Source organism: Amphiura filiformis, chromosome 12 (assembly GCF_039555335.1).
Source record: "Amphiura filiformis chromosome 12, Afil_fr2py, whole genome shotgun sequence".
Lineage (NCBI taxonomy): Eukaryota > Metazoa > Echinodermata > Ophiuroidea > Amphilepidida > Amphiuridae > Amphiura > Amphiura filiformis.
The window spans coordinates 9,602,588-9,625,221 of NC_092639.1; the positions used below are offsets into that span (position 1 = coordinate 9,602,588).

At 36.6% G+C, this 22,634-nt stretch overlaps 1 protein-coding gene across 1 annotated transcript in view; it reads right to left on the reverse strand.

Moving 5' to 3' along the window:
• LOC140165760 (uncharacterized) overlaps positions 1-22,634 on the reverse strand; it is a 193,124-nt gene that overhangs the window by 16,799 nt on the left and 153,691 nt on the right. The window contains exon 6 of the mRNA XM_072189081.1: positions 6,518-6,596. Coding sequence (XP_072045182.1) covers positions 6,518-6,596 — 79 coding nt within the window. The remainder of the gene's footprint in view (positions 1-6,517; positions 6,597-22,634) is intronic.

The window sequence follows — 22,634 nt, forward strand, 5'->3', positions numbered from 1 at the left end:
TCTACTAGTTTAATTTTACTGTACTATCGTGTTTAAAAGGGTATTGAGAGTTTTAACATTATCATTTCATTTCAATATGTTATAAAACTTGTAGTTGTTTTTTCTGGAGCATAATTGATCAATTTGTGTAACAGATATCATTTTCAAAAAAAAAAAAAAAAAAAAAAAAAAAATTATTAGTAGATACCAGTTCAATTTATTTTTGCTGTACTACCATCTACAAAAGGGTTATTAAAGCTTTAACATTGATAATTGTGGATGATTAAACGTATTCAGTGCAACGCACTTAAGATTATTTATGAGATTATTAGCTTTGGTAACTTATTTCATTCATCTGCAAGAACTTTTATGTTAGCAGTGAGAAAATTATTCTCTGGGTTACCATTCATTGGTAGTGGATTACTTTATTTTATAAATGTCACTTTTAAAATTGGATCAGGTAGGCCCCTATTCATGATCTGTTATCATTAATGGATCTTTGAAATGGGAGCTACAGTAATATTTTGTGTGGCTCTGCTCAATTGTCAAATAGCGATTTGTAATAATTTCTTTCAAAATTTGCCATTTACAGCTATTTCTGGTTTTGTTCTCAAGATCAAATAAGATGAAAATATCTCTAGATAAATACATTTCAAGGTTAGGTTCAGTTAAAAACTGAAATTTGATGCTTATGTCAATTTGCACATCATGTGAATATTATGTGAATTATTTCATACTGTACACTATTCTGTCCATCCTTAAGTATGTAACCTATTTGATAACTTACACTAAACATGCTTGGAAATTGCAGCAAGCGATATTGTATGTAAAGCGATATCTATCACAATTAATGGTGCTATCTAATCATGCTAATTGTATAATTTATATATATATACATTTCATATAATTTTAGAGAGTATATATATAGAGAGAGAGAGAACAACTAAATTTATTTCTATTTCATTATTTTAACACCAAACAGACAAATAAAAATCTGGTTGCTATGGTTTGTGCAAAACTATCATTATAGGTTAGTTGCCTGAGCTTGACAACTTATTAAAGCAATAGTTATACAATTGCAGTCTTCTTTCCTAAAAGTTTGTCATGTTTATGCATACTCATTTTTTGGACTTGGTGCATTTAATGCAACTATCATTATACCTATACACCTGTATGCTATTATAATAGACCCTGTTTAGTTGTTTCATAGAACATATGGTTTAAATATACTTGTACAAAATAAATTGCCCCTTTTGATTTAATAACATTTGTTTTTATCTTATTGGGTGTATGGGTGATGCAATATTTTCCTATGTTTTCGGTACAGGCTGTATTGTAATAATTTGTTCTAAAATAAGAAGAAAAAAAAAATCTTTGGTGTATATATTATATTTTCCTCACTGATCATCAATAGAGATTTTGTAAGAAAACCACTACATGTGTAAATAAAAATTTTCAGCAGCTGATTACTGGCTGACATCAATATGATGGCGGTGTGGCTGTCCCATTTAGATATGACAGCTTTCATTGGTCCTTAGAGGGGTTGGATTGGTTCAAGACTCTTCTGGAGCATCATGAGGCTTTTTGCTTTTCCACCTTGTACATTTGATTTGAGGGAGGGAGGGGGAGGGAGGGGGGTTAATCAAGTTTCTCCATTGAGAAACTTGGTTGGCATTGTTTATTCTTTTGGAGATTTCTAATTATTTAATTGCGGTTAAAAATGCTGTTTTCCAATCCAATCTTCTGTTTGATCCAAAGATGTATCTGTTTAAGATATGCTTAGGATTTGCTTAAGATGAAATTGGTTAAATGTGATTCAGAAGTCAACTTTTGTTTGTCCAGCCTGTATGGTTGGCTTGTACACATTTTTCCAATAATTTGTGTGTTTATTGATTTATATGAAGATAATCAATAATTCCAAATGCTTGCTGCAATTAATTATCTCAATGTATATAATTTGTTTAATTGATATGAAATCTGTTATTATCTCAATATAGTCTTAATTTCTATGAGATTGTGAAATTATTATAAATAAGCTTATGTGTATTAAATGGTCCTCATGATCGTGGGGGCAATGCGGAGTCTATTCTTTGCGTTGTTGTGCTTTCCTGCTGTCTCGAGACAATTCCGTTTTTTATAGTTGCAAATCTTTTAACAAACTAGATTGTCTCAGCAGCAGGGGCATTAGGCTGTCATGTGCATCTAGGTGTAGAGGCTTATCCTCTTATTCCCACTTGAGCATTCTCAAGTACACTTAAAGTTTTTTGGTCTCCTGGTCATTCAGTTTTAATTTAGGGGTTGTTGTTATGTTGTTATAGCAACAAGCTCAGTTTTTCTGTCCAGTCAGCTGTCACTTTAGTGGTGTGCAGCCATTCAGGTCTCCCGTCTTATATTTTTCATTCCTTTGTTATGTCCATAGTTCTACTAGTGATGCACTTGCAATTGTTCCTTCGATCTTGATGGACCAAAAAATCCCACCCACCCTCCCAAAAGCTGGAAGGGTGAATCAGTTAACTAAATATGGTTAAAGATACTCCAATAAAATGGTATGTCCAATTATGCTGCTTTATGCTTAAAAATAGAGGCTTTGTATGGAATTTCTTCAAATCTTGAAGAATATCATTAGTAGATTGTCTCCACTTTCTACTGCGTTTCATAGAAGGGGAATGAATGCTTTGTATGGAGTTTCTTCAAAACCTGAAGAATCTCGTCAGTAGATTGTCTCCACTTTCTACTGCGTTTTTATAGAGGGTGGGGGAGTTTCTTCGAAACCTAAAGAATCTCGTCAGTAGATTGTCTCCACTTTCTACTGCGTTTTATGGTATTGATTGGTTTTATTGGACTATTGAATGCTTTGTATGGAGTTTCTTCAAAACCTGAAGAATCTCGTCAGTAGATTGTCTCCACTTTCTACTGCGCGCTTTTTTATAGAGGGTGGTGGAGTTTCTTCAAAACCTGAAGAATCTCGTCAGTAGATTGTCTCCACTTTCTACTGCGTTTTATGGTATTGATTGGTTTTATTGGGCTATCGAATGCTTTGTATGGAGTTTCTTCAAATCCTGAAGAATCTCGTCAGTAGATTGTCTCCACTTTCTACTGCGTTTTATGGTATTGAATGGTTTTATTGGGCTATTGAAAGCTTTGTATGGAGTTTCTTCAAAACCTGAAGAATCTCGTCAGTAGATTGTCTCCACTTTCTACTGCGTTTTATGGTATTTGTTGGTTTTATTGGGCTATTGATTGCTTTGTATGGAGTTTCTTCAAAACCTGAAGAATCTCATAAGTAGATTGTCTCCACTTTCTACTGCGTTTTTATAGAGGGTGGTGGAGTTTCTTCAAAACCTGAAGAATCTCGTCAGTAGATTGTCTCCACTTTCTACTGCGTTTTTTATTGAGGGTGGTGGAGTTTCTTCAAAACCTGAAGAATCTTGTCAGTAGATTGTCTCCACTTTCTACTGCGTTTTATAGTGGGCTATTGGTTGCCTTCATGCTTTTCTCCATTTCTACTGCGTTTTTATACCAGGGTTATAAATGCTAAAATTTGTTGCTTATTTGGAGTATCTTTATTTACTTGGTTGTAAATAACGGTGGATTTAATATATTATATATCAGTAAATGGTTTAAGCATTGATGCCAGATCTTGCTGAATACAAAATGTTCGTTTGCTAGTGTTGGCATTGTTTATTCTTTTGGAGATTTCTAATTATTTAATTGCGGTCAAAAATGCTGTTTTCCAATCCAATCTTCTGTTTGATCCAAAGATGTATCTGTTTAAGATATGCTTAGGATTTGCTTAAGATGAAATTGGTTAAATGTGATTCAGAAGTCAACTTTTGTTTGTCCAGCCTGTATGGTTGGCTTGTACACATTTTTCCAATAATTTGTGTGTTTATTGATTTATATGAAGATAATCAATAATTCCAAATGCTTGCTGCAATTAATTATCTCAATGTATATAATTTGTTTAATTGATATGAAATCTGTTATTATCTCAATATAGTCTTAATTTCTATGAGATTGTGAAATTATTATAAATAAGCTTATGTGTATTAAATGGTCCTCATGATCGTGGGGCAATGCGGAGTCTATTCTTTGCGTTGTTGTGCTTTCCTGCTGTCTCGAGACAATCAGATTATTTCTTAGATGATAAGCTTGGAAATATCCCAAGCTTCAATTGGATACCTCGACCAGGTATACAATGGTTCCATGTCATTATAATGCTTAGAGATAAATGGTCAAAATACGTAGAAAATTATAGAAAAGTTGAAAAACGCGGATTTCAGGCAGAAAACAAAACATTTTTAATACAAAGGTGGAGGTGAATAAAAATTATTTGCGAGTAAACAATATCATCTACATTATTTTCGATGCGATCATAAATTGCAGGACATTCTCATGCTTGTTTTGGTATAACGACTGTGATATATGACTAATAATTTTAAAGTTGTGATTTTAGTAATACAAATGTTTTGAGAAAATGTTTGATTTTTGTTGATGTCAGTGGACGGTACGCGCGGTTGTTAATGGAATGAAATAAGAAAATGAGTAATGATGCTTAGGGTACCCTAACGTTTTGATATGGTATAAAAGTTCCACACAATTTCCGCGCAATTGGCCATTTTGTTCATCTCAAATCATTTGTCCCTGGTTATGGGTATACACCAAGAACTTAACCCAGAACCCTACCTCATATTCAGGCAGAATGTGTGACTCATTTATCAGCAAAACTTATTTTCCTGTTTTCAAGCATCTAAATTTCAAACTCACAAATGTATAAAAGTCCGCTTCCGCTTCAAATATATGACCTTATACTTCCTGACACATAATTATTCTTCTGTAAACCTGCTTAATTCACATCATAAAATCTATCCTGACAACTGAGTTATTGTGATAAGGATTCCATCACATTTCATTATGGAAAACACCCAGTATAGATGAGGTGACATGTGTTTACATTTGATACGCCCTCTGTTGGTCTGTGATGAAAATTGTCAGGCAAGAAACACTATAGTTTACATGGAAGAAGTTGATTTTTATTCATTAACTTTGGTTTCAAAGCAAATAATACAAAAAATGGTATTAATCTTGTTTATAAATACATCAAGCTATATACATAATATCACACAAAACTTCAAAGGTTTTTAAAAGTTGAGTTTTAAAGAGATTTATGTGGTCTGTCATAGACACTTCTGTGTTATTTTGCCTGCTTTGAAACAACAGAGGGCGGTCTGAATGTAAACATGTGACATCATAGGTCACCTCATCTATACCAAAGTTGACTCTCCAAGCAGGGGGCAGCATTTGACCATTTTCATCAAAACATTTTCCCTTCCCCCCCCCCTTTGCCCCTTCTGGAAAAGTCCAGGCTATGCCACTCTCTTCAAGGCACTGACTCAGAAACCACACAGGAGGGAAACAAAATAATACTGAAATCATAAATTTATGTGACACGATATCATAGAAACTCCTGCAAGACAACAAATTTGACATGACGTGTTTCTAGACTTGATACAATAGTATCACATACAACAATTTTGTGGAAAGAAGTCGCATAGCGATATCGATCAACAAATAGTCCTATAGTAGCCCACTAACAGCTCTAGAATAGAAGGGTTTGTTTCTAAAAAAAGTCTTAGCTTTTAGTTTTAATCTAAAAACCAACAAACAAAAACATATCCTTGAAGCATGCAAAAACCCTAATATAATGTGCTATGAATTCTAATTTTAAAAGCTACAAGTGGTACCTTGAGGCTTGAGCAGGCCCGTAACCAGGGGAGGGGCGAGGGTTGGATGCCCTCCATCACCACCAAGGCCCAAAAAGTTCCCCTTTTTGATGCAAAAGGTCCCTTTTTTGACCCAAAAAGTCCCATTTAATTAAAAGTCCCAAAAATAGAGGTTCTTTATGCCTTTTTGGTAAAAACTTCCACATTTTGATAAAAAGGTCTGCTTTTTCAAAATCTGCCCCCATCAACTTTTTCAAAATCAGCCCCAAATAAATCCTGGTTACGGGCCTGCTTATGAGGCAAACTTCTTTTTCTTTTTTTACCTTATGTGTCTTATATAAGTTGTAAATACAGACCGGTAGGCAGGACTTGTTTTTTTTGCAGAGAGTACAGGATTTATAAAAGAAATTATGGGACCTACATAATTTTGTGTGTGAAAGATATTATTACCTTTTTCTAGATGTTTCAATGGGTAATAAAAGAAGTGGCGGTGCCAGAAATTTCGGGGGGGCAAAGTGAATTTCAGGGGGGGCAAAATCAACAAATTTTGGGTTTTTACTGGGGGAAATAGGGGGGCAAGAGTTCTGGCTGGGGGACATTTGCCCCCTCATGCCCCCCCGTGGCGCCGCCACTGAATAAAAGGTTCACAATCTTTAAGTTTCCCATTAAAGACTGTTTGGAATAAATCTGAAGTTTACAAAATTATTACAAAACTTTGCAATTGTCCCTTCTTTATATTTTCCAGGTACGTATACGCCACTACAAAGTATTTGCCTCATTCTTTTTATTTTCTTTCAGATTATGAAGATACTTACTTTTCTCTGTTGACATCTGCTAGTCTCTCCAGCAGTCTGTTGATTTCCTGCTGTGACTGCAATAAGTCTGCCTGGAGCACTGAAAGAGACAAACAACCACAAGAAAAATATGCTGAATTGAAAATCCTACTAAACGACAATATACTTTTTGATAAAGACACACACAGTACAGTGCAGCAGGCCCATCGGAAGCAAATTAAAAGTGGTACGGCCCACTTTGGGGGTCTGGGGGTGAAACCCCCAGCAGGGTTCGAAGGGGCAGAGCCCCTCATGGGGGTTTGCCCCCTGGAAGCTGAGGCACTTTTAAAAAGAAAAGTACAATTTCAACGGTAAGTTAATAGTACAAAACTTCAAAACTAGAACATTCAAAATAAAATCATCAACCATAAAACATTTTTACTAATTCATGATAAGACTCGATTGCAGTACACATGATACTAAATTCGTAAGTCACACCTCAAAAAAAAAAGTAAAATCAACCATTCAAAAATCACCGAAGTTATAAAGTTATTATATTGATACAATATTATACAAATATTGAATGTTTATGAGTACAATGGTAAGACTATTTTCATGAGGTGAAATATGGACTGTTCCATTCAATTTTATTATTATTATTATTTTAGGCTGAAAAGTGGTACGGCCATGGCCGTACCGGCCGTAGCGTTCCGACGCCCAACCTCTAATCCAAAATCAGTAAATCATTATGTGTGTCTTTGTTCAAAAATATGATTTTCACATCATTTTATAGATGGTAAAGGGATGAATCTGTATTCACTGGTCAGACTGCCCATTTCTTTTTGGAAATGATTGGTCCACACTCCTGCATGAAATGTTGCCAGAGACCTTTACACAATGAGTCTGTTACCTTCCCAGCATGGAATAAGGCTGGTACCAGAGTTTTTTTCATGTGTATACGTCCAGGACACTTTTTGTACTCACTGGACCCGGAAAAAGTAAGATTATGTAACCTCAATGGGTCCAGCAAGCTGTACTTGAACCCGGAAAAAATCCCATCCAAGAAATAGTGAATATCATTGTGCAGTATATGGTGCTCATAACATCATGTTGTACCTGGTCACAACTAGGAGGCTAAGGATTTTCAGCTTGGTCCAATTTTGTCATTTTGCTCCAAAATTGGCCCAGTGAGGCACAAAAATCTAAATTATTCTTTTCATTTTCTTTCCTTTTTCTCAACTTCTTATGGGCCAATTGTTCTACATTCTAGGCCAATTGGTGCCATAGAGAGCTTAGAGGGAACACTGCTCTTGATCTTTGTAATACTTTCCTTTAGAACTTAAGTATTTCACATGAAGATCTATAAGTTTAATACAATAAACAAGATTACTTAAATAATTAGCACTTTCATATCACTGAAATTAAAACTTTGATGCATTTCTTCATGTTGGTTTATTTTACACCATCATAAAGTTGGGAGCTAATTTCAAAGGGACCATTTTAAATCATGATTTTCTTGAAAAACGTGCAGTAGATAGATCAGTACCGAGTATTGACCCAGCTGCATCCCACGATGTGATTGTAATTATTCAGATTTAAGAGTATTTCATGAGTATTAACTGAAAAGGGAGTGTACAGTGTGCATTAGCTTGCATTGTCTCTTCTATACAAAGTGACTAGTTGTTGTGTTTCCCCAATTTTGATTGTCATCTAACACAAAAGGGAAATTAGGACTATTAAGGTCACACTTAACGCGGCTGTGTAGGGGAGAGCGGGGAGTGTTCGCCCTATTTTTTTCTGACCAGCATAGCGATGTCAATTTTAAGGTTAGGGATGACCTGATTAGCTCATGTGAAAGCCCTATGTCTTAGCTATATACGACCACAATCCCAGAACTATATGCCTTACAATAGCAACAGGATAGAGCAAACAAAAAAGTTTTGCAAAGTGGCGAACTTGCCCCATATTGGGGCAGGTTAAGCCCATATGGGGGTAAGTTCACCCTAATCACGAAAAAAGGTTTAAACATTGCATAACAATAACATATTCAATGCAAACATTTAGCAAGAGTAAACAGGGCGTTCATTCTCTTCTGGGGAGTCACTAAATTTGTTTGCAGGGGTCGGGTCAGGGTAAAATGTAGGGTTCCAAAGTGAGCTTAAACGTATCATGTTTACAACTTCGGGGAGATTATGGATTAGGACATAAACGGTGGTATGAGTAATACTGATACTACATAACTTTAACAAACATGCTTTTCAGTAGTATTACCTTGTTTAATGGTATAATTATCGATATTTTACATAATACGCTGATGGGGCAGGTCCGCCCTCCAGTTTGGGGTAAGTCCGTCCGGGGAAGATATAGAGGCTAACATGCCCCATCCTCAAAGGGCTTAACGTGCCCCTAGTGCACATTTTATATTTTCTTCAGGGTATGCAAAATACAAATCGAATAAGGAGTTTATAACTGCAATAAATCTTTGACAAATCCCATATGTTCCCAATACAGATATCCATTAAAACCATCTGTATTTATGTATCAATGATAATACAACATTATGAATGCAAGAAAAATTACGTTTTGATGTAATTTTTTTTTTTTTTGGCTGCAGTTCGATGAACACGTCCCCTATATGTCGCGTAGTTAATATGAGAAGTTTATAATGATCTATGTCACCTAATTTTGCCATCATCAAATTCCCCGATAACCATAGTGCTGAGAAACAAGGGGTGGGCGAACCTGCCCCTAGGGCGAACACTCCCCGCTCTCCCCTACTCTAGACATTGTTTCTTTCGCGAAATTGAGCTTTTTTGAAATGTATTTACTTTGTTATGTTTTTTATAAATACAAGGAAAGAAAATCCAGATTTGTTAACTCCAACTGCTCTATTTTATGGATTTTATTTCACTATTTCACTCGTTTCCGCAATTTAAAATGAAAGAAAATCTTTGTTGTACCATCGGGGTATACTGCTGCAAGCAACAACGCATCGCGTTTGTAGACGCCAAGCAATTTGTTAACGCACAGATACGCTACGCATCGCATACGCTTAGCTGCATGCGCCACGCATCTTATGGAAGCACCGCGAAGCACTGATTTCATAAAAACCTAGCGGACCCATTCCATGTCAACTCCAGGGATGTGCACCGCAGCACCTCTTCAATTTTTTTCTTTTTCTGTCTGGTGGTAGATATTGATGAGAAAGTAAAATCTCGAAAATTTGAGCTTCATACTCCATTTCATTTTCCCGTGGCATCAATTTGAAATTTAGGGGGGTCAGCGTAAAAAATGTGTCGCAACGCGAATGTCAACATTTGGAGGTCCATAAATGTATAAAGGGAACTCTTTACAACTTTGAAAAGTATGTATCCTGTGATACTTATTTGTGTAAAATTCAAATCTGGCATCAGAAAACTTGTAACTCCTTTACTTTAAAAGATATAGGGCCCTCAAAATGCAAGTTCGTCCATCCAGGACCAACTTTGGGGGGTTAACTCCCAAAGTAAAAATAATTTTACCGTCCATTTTTTGCCAGTCAGAGCCCTTTGGTAGGACATTAGGCCAAAAAAAAAATATTGTTGTGTTGCCCTCAAGTGGAAAAATGGGAAAGTTGGGTCGGGCGGTCGGATTTCTTTCTTTTTTTTTTTTTTTTTTTTTTTTTAACCTTCAGATTTTAAAAAATCCCCTCAAATATTAAATAATGCTTCTTCAATTAGGGACATTTGTCAATTTTGACTTCTGGATACCTGTTAGACATCAATTAAAGACTAGTCTTTCAATATAATATTAATTTTAAGTGAAAACATTGATTTTTTGAACAAATCTGTAAAAATCATCATTCAAAAAAAAAAAAAAAAAAAAAATTGCGACCCTGATTTTTCAGGATTTAGGACCGGACGGTTGAGGGCAACACAACAATTTTTTTTTTTTTTTTGGCCTTACTCTTATCCAATATTGAGCCTATTAGAATACTTTTAGCTGAGATATTACCCATGCAAAACCCCAATTATACATTTTTGTACATTTTGACCCCCTGAAAACCAGTGTCAGACATTTTGCCCCACCATCAACTTCAGGTATGTTGAAGATATGTCCTTGGACAACATTTCTGAGAGATATTGGCTTGGGGTCTTGATGGCTTTAACACATCACTTAGGTTTGCCTACTCCATAGAGTTGTACACATTTTTGCTTTCGCATGTATAATGACTTATGTACAACTCTATGGAGAATGCAAACCTTACTGATATGTTGAAGCCATCGAGACCCCAAGCCAATATCTCTCAGAAATGTTGTCCAAGGACATATTTTCAACATACCTGAAGTTGATGGTGGATCAAAATGTCTGACATTGGTTTTCAGGGGGGTCAAAATGTACAAAAAATGTACAATTGGGTTTTGCATGGGTAATATCTCAGCTAAAAAATATTCTAATAGGCTCAATATTGGTTAAGAGTAATGTCCTACCAAAGGGCTCTGACTGGCAAAAAAATGGACAGGAAAATTATTTTTACTTTTGGAGTTCTGACCCCCAAAGTTGGTCCTGGATGGACGAACTTGCATTTTGAGGGCCCTATATCTTTTAAAGTAAAGGTGTTACAAGTTTTCTGATGCCAGATTTGAATTCTACACAAATAAGTACCCCAGGATACATACTTTTCAAAGTTGTAAAGGGTTCCCTTTATACATTTATGGACCTCCAAACGTTGTATTTCGCTTTGCGACACATTTTTTACGCTGACCCCCCTAAATTTTAAATTGATGCCACGGGAAAACGAAATGGAGTATGAAGCTCTAATTTTCAGGAATTTACTTTCTCATCAATATCTACCACCACACAGAAAAAGAAAAAAATTGAAGAGGTGCTGCGGTGCACATCCCTGGAGTTGACATGGAATGGGTCAGCGGTCAAATGGCTCCGTTTTAGCTGATAAAATGTGAATTTTTTCAAGTTCTTTCCCCCGATTTAAACATCAAGATATGAATAGATTTCGCCAAAACTTCTCAAAGGGCTGTGGATTTACCCGATGTTCACGTAAAAAAAAAAAAAAAAACGAGAACTGCCGCATTCTCCTGTGAGCTTCGATCAAAGTGCAAAATATGACCACTTTAAACTTCAACGGCCTTTATTTCAATGTTCATTTTCTCGGTAAAATGACGATTTAGGTACACGATAACTCAATAAATACAGCATCTATAGCAAATGGGCGCTTGTGAATTTTAAAAGTTCATTTTGATGCCTTATATGGTCAATATCTCAAAAAATAAGGCCAATATCAAAAAACTAAAAAAACTGTTTTTGGAATGGTGTCTCAAGATTAAGAAAAAAACAAAACAAAAATTTTTGGAAAGGGTGTTTTTTTGTTATGATGTACCGAACAAAAATTGCCAAAAACTCACTTTTTTGTGATTTTCTTCATAATTGTTGTTTTTACACCAAATCTGTATTTATATTAAGATTCATTGATGTCTTGCCTTTATAAAAATGTATACTTTTATATGTCTTGCGTTAATAATTTAAAAATTAAGGCACTTTTACTACATGCATGTCTGAGAGTACACAGCTGCCTTAATAACATTTATTAATGTTGAATGACATCTTTAAGCATTAAATCATGTGTGATGATTGCAAGCAATTGAAAAGCTTAATTAATTTACTTGTTTAATTGTTGCCCAGTTGCTGATCTATTGGGGCCCTATAGCTTATCGTCGTCGCTCGCAAGACATAGTGGCGTATCAGCCATTTTTGACAAAATGAGATAAGATCAGTTTCATAATCTATGTATAACATTCCCACAAACTTTCAAGACATACATGTCATTAATTAATTACGATTATCACTAATTAGGTTTGGCTATCTCACTCAATGGAATTATTGTCTACAACATTCCCCTTGTTTTGGATGACATAGTGGCATATCAGTGACATACGTCACTATGTCGTAAATATCTGACATACACCACTATTTTTGTATATCGCGGCTGTGTGGCCAATATGGATATGAATTCAACTATTATTCGACATACTGGCGTATCACATGTCCTATATCAATATTGAATGGAGATTAATTTTTCAAAAAATTTGACATACTGGCGTATAATGACTAATTACAATTAATTGGTGAATGACAGCAATGTATTTTATACATTAAATGTAACTTAAATATTTACATTTTCATATCCATTTAAGAAAAGGGGCCATTTTAATCGAGGCAACATGACAAATGGTTAAAAATTGCAAACACTTCAGATGCAATTATCTCAAAATGGCCATTTTCGTGATACGCCTCTATGTCTTGCGAGTTATGATTGCACTAGCAGACATATATCAAGCATCCAGGCTATATGTGACCGTCCAGGTCGAAACACTCGTAAAGTCGGCCCCTGGTCAAATTTGTTTTCTTCCATGTTTAGAAAATATATATCATAAGCTTTACAATGATATATATCATTTGACTTCAAACGATATCCAGAAGCGGAGTTATAACTTGTTAAACTTTGCTCCTTCACTAAAAGGGTACATTATTTTGGCACTACATTATTTCTTTTTTTCCACATTGCTGGTATTAAATATCAAATGGTCATAATTGGCGGTCACTTCAAATCATCACCAACTGAACGAGGTTCAGGAATGTCCTCTCATTGTTAATTGTTGGTTAATTAACCCACCACTTGAACAGGATTTATCCAAAGCAAACAAAGACTTAAGCTTTTTACTAATGCTATACATAAGTATAAGCTTGTTATCCTCTTCAACAATAGGATTAAAGATTGGTGTTTGACTGGACTAAAATGAGAAACATGTCGGACAAATATTGGGGACATATGAATACAACCTCTATGCATATTTTGCACTGTAACTCGAAATACAATTTGCCGACTTTACGAGCGGTTTGAGATGGATGGTCACATATGGGGTGTCTTATCACATAAAACTTTATAGTAGCATTCCTATGCTCATCATACAAGTCACACAGGGTGTTATAAGTCGCCCTAAACAGAACCATAGTATTGTATGTGTCATTCAGATTTGGGTATTAATAATGAACCATAGAGAATTCCGACCTCCGGAGGGGATTTTAAGCAGCTGGTCCTGTGTACAGAAGAACCATACATGTAACTTGCAATCACGTTTGAGAAGAGTAGGGTGTTAACCCCCGGCTGTTCTGAACCCATCACGGTGTTCAAATGGACCCCAACAGAAATAAACTTCATAGGGTTTCTTGTGTTATCCAGGGTTGTCAAACTCAAACAAATCACACACACAAAAGACCCTTATCACTTCCTAAAAATACCAAAATTTGGGACCTTAAGATAACAAGTAGAACATGAACACAATTTCTATACTTTCTTACAACAAGTTACCACAGACCTAGTGACAAACTATAATGAGCTGTGATATCATCACCCAATTTACATATCGCCGTCAACAGCCAATACAATTGCAGCACCATTGGCCTGTTTGTTAATATTCATGAAAAGCACATACACTGCCACAAGAGGATGATCATGTAAATGAGAATGTACACAGTGACCTACGCATGCACGGCTACAGAGTTTGTGCATAATGTATCACACCGTAAATATGACGGACTACTCAAATGCATTCAACAAAAGCATAATTGCAATCTACCGCGACAGTTCGTCTCACACACATAACAAATGCACTACCATCAAATAAGTTGATGACAACATTTGATGTAATGGACTGTAAATAATTTAAATTTGGGAGTTATAGTGCAAGATGCCAACCCACGGGCGGGCCCACGGGACTCTACACTCTTTTATTTTGCTGACCACTGCACTGTGGCCTAAGATATCCTGGTCTACCTCTACATCCATCACAACCAGGATCAGCTCCCTGACTAATGTACAGGTATAACCAAGTTAAGGCAGCTGTTCCTTGTCCATGGGAATTTCAAGCTAGTGCAATATTATTGATCTAGAAATAGCATATTGTTTAAGCCTATAGCTGTTGTTAGCAGGATGGGAGGTTGGTGGCCCGGGGGGGCACTCACATTTCCCAGCTATACGGGTATGTGCCGCGGCGACGACCCCCTTTTTCAGAGCCGCTAGCCGTTCCTTAGACCCTCTGAATTCATTGATTGCCCGCTCTGAAGCCCCGAAAATTTTCTAGCCGTTCCACAGACCCTCAGATCATCGATTTCCGCTCTCATTGGCATCTTGACAGGCGTGTTTTCTGTCCTACTATTTCAAGCCCAAAAGCTACTTTTTTTTATGAGCCCAAAAACTTCAAAGGAATTTTCCATAAATTTCTTCCCCATTGAAACACATTGTATTAGGAATAAGGTGAACTTTGGGCGGGATTTTGGGCTCCTTTAGTAGTGGCAACACTGGTTTGTTGTTATAAACAGCACTGCACTGCTGAGTGCCGATATGCCTTCAGCTCAGTGATGAACATTTTGCTAGAAATAAATGATTTTGAGATCTCTTTTGGGAATAAAATTGCCAAATATGAGGAAAAGTACCTCAAATAATTGTGTGCACATCTTTGCAGCTGGCCATAACAGTGAATTAAAAGGTAATTTACGATCTACTGGTCTAGTGGAATGGTGTCAAATTCTGCACACTTCACACAATCGTCTCATGCAGTTCAATGTAGTCAAAATGTTTTTCTTTTCGGCACTGAAAAAAATATTCTTGTGAGTTTGTTTTTATGGAGGGCTTTTATGTAATACTGCTAGCTGCTGCTATAATTATCAGTAGGCTAATAGCATAGATTGTAGGTCTGCAGGGTCTAGTAATTTTGATTCAATGCTGTTTTGCTTTGCTGAGATTTTCATCGTAATGAGGCTCCTGATTTAATAATTTAATGCACAATTCAAAGTGAAATCGATTCCTTCAAAAATCTGTGGCAAAAACGCAACAAAATTGAACCCTGGTTTGGCCTGCATGGTTTTTAGTTGCCGAGATTTTTCAGATTTTGGCAGCTGATCAGTTCCCAAGACCCCCCCTTTTGGCCGGTCAAACAGTTCCCAAGACCCCCCTTTTTGACCGGCCGATCAGTTCCCTAGACCCCCCTTTTTGACCTGCCGATCAGTTCCTTAGACCTCAAGTTCAAACTGGCGGTGGCACACCCCTACCAAAAAAAAACTTGAGTGCCCCCCCCGGGGTTGGTGGTCGGATAGCAGTTTATCTTGGCACAATCCCACAGACACACACCCAATGTAAAGACACTCACACACTTTCAGTCCCACCACAGGTACTAGAACTTGATCAGTTCCCTCGGATCGTGATGTTCAAACAGGAGAGGCGCGTATAGCACCGACATTGAGACGCGTTAGCCCGGGGCTGCTAGTGCATCAGAGAAGTGAGATTGCTTGTGGATATAATCAGACCTCACAATTGCTGGTGTATTTATGGGTAGTAGCAGAGGCTCTTTACTAGAGCTACACAGGTACTTGTAAATCCAAAATTGAATCAATCATTGGCCTACAGGTAAAGGGTTTGGTGATAGGAACCCAGTGGCTGAACCATGTCCTTCCACTCTAAATCTCTGCGGATTATCCTGATGAGTGAATCAATAAGGAATCCCTCAATACTCAACAGTCAACACAAATGTACATTGCTACAACTACTAAGTCTTTTATGGTTTTATAAAAAAATATACATCAAAGATCCTACATTTTACCTTATATTAATGTCATTTTAAATCTTAAAACCAAGCTTTCAAGGCTGGCCTACAAAAGCATTGAGCATCAATTGCTTCAGAGCTGTGGCATTGCTATCAAGCTGTAGACACTACATGCACAGTATAAGCACTATAGAGAAGCCTGGGTAGAGAAGGCTAAACCTACAATCCTCGAAAAAAGTACTTGGAACACTTGGTAGGCCTACATGTTATCCTAAGTCCGTAAAGAATTTGAAATGATCATGGAAATGATGTGTATTTTGTTTAATATGGACAAACATGACACCTACACCTACAACAGGCTTACAACAATGATTTACTCTTCCCCTCTTCACATCAATCAATGTTGAAACACTTTGGAAAACTGCTGAAGACATTGGCATTTCCCAACATTGCACAGGGGAGAGGGGTGTCAGTTTTCTATTCTTGACACAAAAGTGTTCCAAGACTTTTTTTGAGAATTGTAATACCAAATGGGGAAATATGGCTGTTGTATTTTCAAGACAGGGCAAACACAGAACACTGTTAAAGTGTTGGCAGACACCATTGAGAAAGGCAACAGACTGGATTGCCGAAACTGTATGGAAAAGTTTTTTTTTGGAATTATACTATGAAAAACTTTGAAAACTGTTATAGTAATTTATAACTAGATTTAACATGGTTAAAGAGGTGTTGGGGAGTTCTGTCTTGGGGGGGCACTCTCATGTAAAGGTGGTACAGGTATGTACAGCATTCAGAGATCCCTTTTTGAGACTCTCCTGTAGTTACGACTGGGCTGTCAACCTTTTGGAATTGCATGTCATGAGATGTTGTCAAAGGGCATACTAGGACAGAAATATTGTTTGCCAACTCAAATATCATTTTTGTCCACCACAGTACTTAAAAATTTAAAAAGTTGGGGTACGGGGGTAGGTATAACTTTTTGCACATGCATGGCGTGTGAATGTGTTGACAACCCTCACCTTAAGTAAACTCTGGCACTTTTAGCTATAAGCTCAAATTTGGCACCACAGCCTATAATTTGGCCCAAAAATATGTTGAAATTTCAGTTCAGAAGCCCTATTTTAATTTTTAGTTCCCAAAGTTTGGTACTACATACCCCTATAAACCCCTAAATCATCTTTTTTCTTTCTGAAAAAGTTGTCTTTTGTTTTGTTTTTCCACTTTGGAAAGTAGATCCAAACACTGACATCAGCAATTAGTACACAAACAATGCAATGGGACATCATTATGTAGATTTCTAGTTAAATTTAGAATTTGTAAGCTACAAAATCCCTGTTCGCATTAAGGACTTAATCACCATTGATCACTGTTATTGGCCTACTAAAGTTCTTTACCGCTGACTGTATTATATGTATACACACAGCCCAATTTAGTACTTTAAAGTTAAAATGTTTTGTAATATATGTGATGCGATCAAGCAGAATTAGTCGGAACTCAGAAATATTGATTTTCAGATATAGCCAAACAAAGGTAATATTTTCTTTTGTTTCCTGTTGTTTTGGAAATGCTTTAATTGCTCATATCTTTGGAACTGGTTTTTCAAATTCAATGGGGGTTTCTGCAAAATGCAGCTTTGTAAATGCTTTTTACTGTCCTATAAGAAACAGTAAGGTCCCATGCGGCAATTTATATGACAATACAACAAAACAGGTTATAGGTACAAATGGTTGTGGAATCAAACTAGGGACCTTTCCCTCTGTCACTTCGAACCAATTACAAAAACCGTTCCAGTTGAGTTTATTTGATAGTGTCTATATGCTTATTCATATGGCAAACCTATAGAATTCAATGGGCAAACTGACTACATATCCAAGTCAAGTCACAAAAGGAAAGGCTCAGAAAGGTACATGTTGAAGACATTAAACATTTTTATACATCCATTTATTTGACAGGCTTTTAAGCAACCAATTTTTGAACTAAAAATACAAATCTACAAAATGTTTGAATGCAAACTCATTCTGATGCAGGTATACCGCAGGAAAAGAATGTTCTTTACCAAGGTTGGTAAAAACATCGTGAATTTTTAACCAACATTGGTAATTTTGAACTCTGAATTCACCCAACCTGTGTAAATACCACTTTGACAGGTTTGATCATCCATGTATTAAACTGTATTTTGCCCAACTTCAAGAATCTTAACCATTGTTGGGCGTTTTTAACTAACTGTTTTCGCCCATCCATTTTTTATCCAATGTTCTGAGAGTGTATATTCGCATTATCATTATATGAGCTCATATTGGCAAAAAGCTGAGAGCCATTTGCTATCTTTTTAGTATATCACAAGACAAACATTCTAGGAAGTAGAGATTATTCTAAAAGATTCTTAAAAGAACCTATTTTTTCTAATGTCCAGAAACTTTTCACAAAATAATTTTATGGAAGACACATTCTGTGTGTTTCTACTGAGTTAAGCCAATGAATTTGAGTTAATTTGGGGTGGTGTAAGGAATACACAGTAACAGTTCCAGTAGAAATAGATCAGGTGAGGGTGACTGCAGGGTGATGTGAGTGAACCTCACTGTCAACCGTCAACCATCTTTTGAAGCTTTTTGAGGTGGTTAATAGTGGTGAATACACGGTAACAATCGCAGTATGACAATTTGGGAAAATTAGTCTACTACAATACAAGGTCACACAAAATACTTCCGCCTTCCCAACTTAATACGCGAGTAGTGGACTGGATTGTTACCCTGCATTTACACTGCAGTAGAAATGACCAGATGACTGCGAAAGGATTAAACATGTAGGTGAAGGTGAAAGTGCGGTAATGCGGGGTGCTCAGCATAAACATGCTCTTTGGGATCAAGAACCCTACAAATAAGATTCATATTCAAAAACCTCTTTTTCAATCTGGAATAACTGCTTTTGTTCTTCATAATCATGATGCTTGAAACTATAGAACCTATCATAGCAGAATAGCTGTAACTATACACTGGCGAAGTTACGTAAATAATCGGATTAACTACCATATCAATAGGTGAAACAATTTTTGAATATACCACGCTGCACTGATACATTCACACGGTACCTCTGCATTGAACCATATCATGCTGATCACTTGCATCTTTAAGATTAGTATCTTTGAAAAGACCAGTATTGTATTCAATCTATGATTGCAGACATGCACAGGTGATGAGCGTAACCTGCTTGTAGTGCAGCGTGATATGTTCAAAATTGTTTTCACCTATTGCTATGGTAATTAATCCGATTAATTATGTAACTTCGCCAGCGTATAGCTCCTCACCCTATAGAGGAATCTAATTTCACGCATTCCTATACACCTTAATGGCTGCCAAAGTTGGGTCCCCGTCGGCTCCATCTGACCTAAAATGTGAAATGATGCAGCCTTGGAGGGTATTTTAAACTGCATTCTATCAACTGTGTTACACATAGACAAAAGAATAATGACAGGGTACAACACAAAAGAATCTAACATCGAATTTTAAGCGGCTGTAATCCACCCAATTGGGCAGTCACTACACCAGTTTGGTGTATGCAGGGGTCGACCCGTCATGGCCGACCAAATCCTGACCATGACTTGGCTCGTTGGATTAGTCTATAATAGCAATCTAAATGTCAGTAGGAGCAAGTCTAAAACTTTACCAAGGAAGAGTACAAAGGGTAGAAAAACTTTCCAGCTCAACCTGTATAATTGCATCTGCATTAAATGCAATTATTGCACAATAGCAAAGACCATAATTGAATTTATATCTCAGAAACTTGCACAAAGTAGATTCAAACATCAGAGGATTCTACGAAAGCTACTTACAAGATACAAACACTCACTTTTTAATTTGGATGCCTCCGTGGGTAATGTTGGCTTTTTGCGGGGCCTCCTTTTTGTAGTTCTTTTTCTCGCTTTGCCTCCCATTCTAGCCATATGTCCTTCCTTATGTAATTCCAAATCAATCAGTACAACACCAGCCAGCTTGAAGCCAAGCTTTGTCTCACTTCAAGAGAAAAAATGGATTATCAAGCCACTCCAGCACACATCTATATAGTTATCCGCCCGTCTGTCTCCTCACACCAATAATACACGTCTACTTATACAACGGATGAAATATGATGCAGCAATAGAAGCTAGCTTACAAGAAAATGTTGTGTAAAATACAACAATTATTATAATTGCAACATCCGTAACAAGAATGACAAGACAAGAATGATGTATATTCCAAACAAGGTGACTGTGTGCAATGATAGCACCGCTGAAACACAACATAAAATTCAACAAAATATGTAGAGATGGAATTCAGAGCAGAAATGTTGTTGAATTTGAAGTTCTCATTATGTTCCTCACCCAAAGTCTTTATTTACCACCTGTAAGTTGACGAGTGTCTTTAATTAATTGAGTAAGATGCAAAATCAATGTCAAGTTGAAGTTATCAATGGGGCACATAAGTTGGCAACCCAATTGCAGTGATGAAACAGATTACGTGAGCTCTATCTATCAACCTTGCATCAGAGAAAATGAGACAAATTGAGAATATTCCCAATCCAAAAGTCACAAGCTTTCCTCACACATCCAGATGTACTCCAAGGGTTTCGATTCATTTCCTGGACAACAGTCATGTTTACCCACTGAAAGCAGTCATCGCTTAGAGGGATAATCCGACTCCTCCGCATACAAAATCTCAGTAGAGTTGTCTTCCTTTATGGTGTTAACATATTGCTCTACCTAAGCCTATGTATGTCACACAACTGCTATCTATAGGCAGAGGAAGTCCCTGGTTGACTAGTCCCCTTCGCTAGGCCCTTGACTCTTAAGGGTTCCCAGGTAGTTTCAGATGCAAAGATTTTTAGTCAATCTAGTTCTGTAATGGAAGGAATCACTTGTTCATCAGCTGTATGCTTCCCAGTTCTAGTCCATAATGGCTCAAGCAACTTTCACAAACTGCTATACTGCTATCAAAATATTAGTGATGCCTAATGTGGCAGGGCAGGCAGGACAGGCAAGGCTATCACTCACAATCCTTGCACCTCTTTTATAATGACTCATTGTGTGTTTGGCTTGGTTGCTGTGCAGACCCAATTTGGAGTTCATTCATAAAAAAAATATTTGTCAATAATATTTGTAATTAAACACTATTTTCCGGTTCTATGACGTATCTAGGCTATCCAGGAATTAAAAACTTGCAATCATGCCAAATATGGTCTGTGAGAAACACTTCCATTTTATTGGAGAATTTGTCTTATATAATGGTCATTTCCCCAACAATAAAGCCATATTATAACATTTCTGTAAAAATAGATTTGTATTTATTTTCCATAAAATGTTAGCTTTTACTGTCAGATATGTCCCCTTTTAATTTTGAGCCGAACAAGTGAGGTAAAGCATAGAAAATTGGAATTTACTACTAGCGCCCATGCATGTTACTCCCATGCGTTGTAATACTGGTACGATCCTCTGGGTGGGGGTGTGTGTATGTGTATACCGCACGCCGTGTACCTACTGTGCATACGTGTTCGACTAATATTTCCATCGTAATGATAAAACGCCGGTTCCATTGTTTTATTCAAAATCTCGGATTTTGACAAAACTACAGCACCTAAAGTCTTGATTTTTGCAGAGTATCTTTATTGACTAAAGTACATTACAATCGTTTAAAAACCAGAATTTAAATTTTTTTTGAGGGCGTTCTCCTCAGCAAATGTTATAATATGGCTTTAAGTTTTAATACATTATGCATCATTATACATTTAGTCTTTTTCAAAGACCATCGCGATCCATACCGAGGGAGTGAGCGACAAAGCTGCGAGTGATGTGCAAAGCACCAACTTCAACCAGCTTTCCTTGAGGCTGGTTTCAATGAATGTGTGGTACCCAGTTGTTTCTCTCCCCATGGACAATATAGATATGGTCTGTAAAACAGACTACACTTTACCATGTTTACCTGACCTTCAAAAGATGCAACAAACTTCCAAGAATTACAAAAAAATTAAAATATCTGTAACTACTTTTCGCCAGCCCATACGGGCTGGTACCTGTTTCAGGTTTGGGGTCAGTTTACTCAAGATATTATATTTTAGTGGTATTGGAATGATTTTTTTTTTTTACTTTTTGTGGTTAAATTTTTTTTAAATATTTTAATTGATTTGTTAGGAAAAGTAAGTATGTTTTGCCGTTTCAACGAACAAAACAGTGAGTATTACCAAAGTTATGTTTGAACTAATTAATTATGACTTTAAAAGTTTAAAGGCCTAAATGTAACAGTAATAGTTAATATATATAGCATCATATGGTCAGCAGAAGAAAATCTGACATCACCTATGATGTCATATCAGTGTCCTTGACCGGGGTCCTTACTCCTTGACCACTGAACAGCGTGATATCATGTTGATAACAGATCTATAGAATCAAAATCTTCATCATATCCCGGATCATATCACAGATTCTCAACAATCTGTGATCATATGGACCATATTGATGTGAAAGTAGTTATCTATCATATCCTGTGTCGCTTTTATGGATAAAAATGACTCAAAATGTTATTGATGAAATGGTT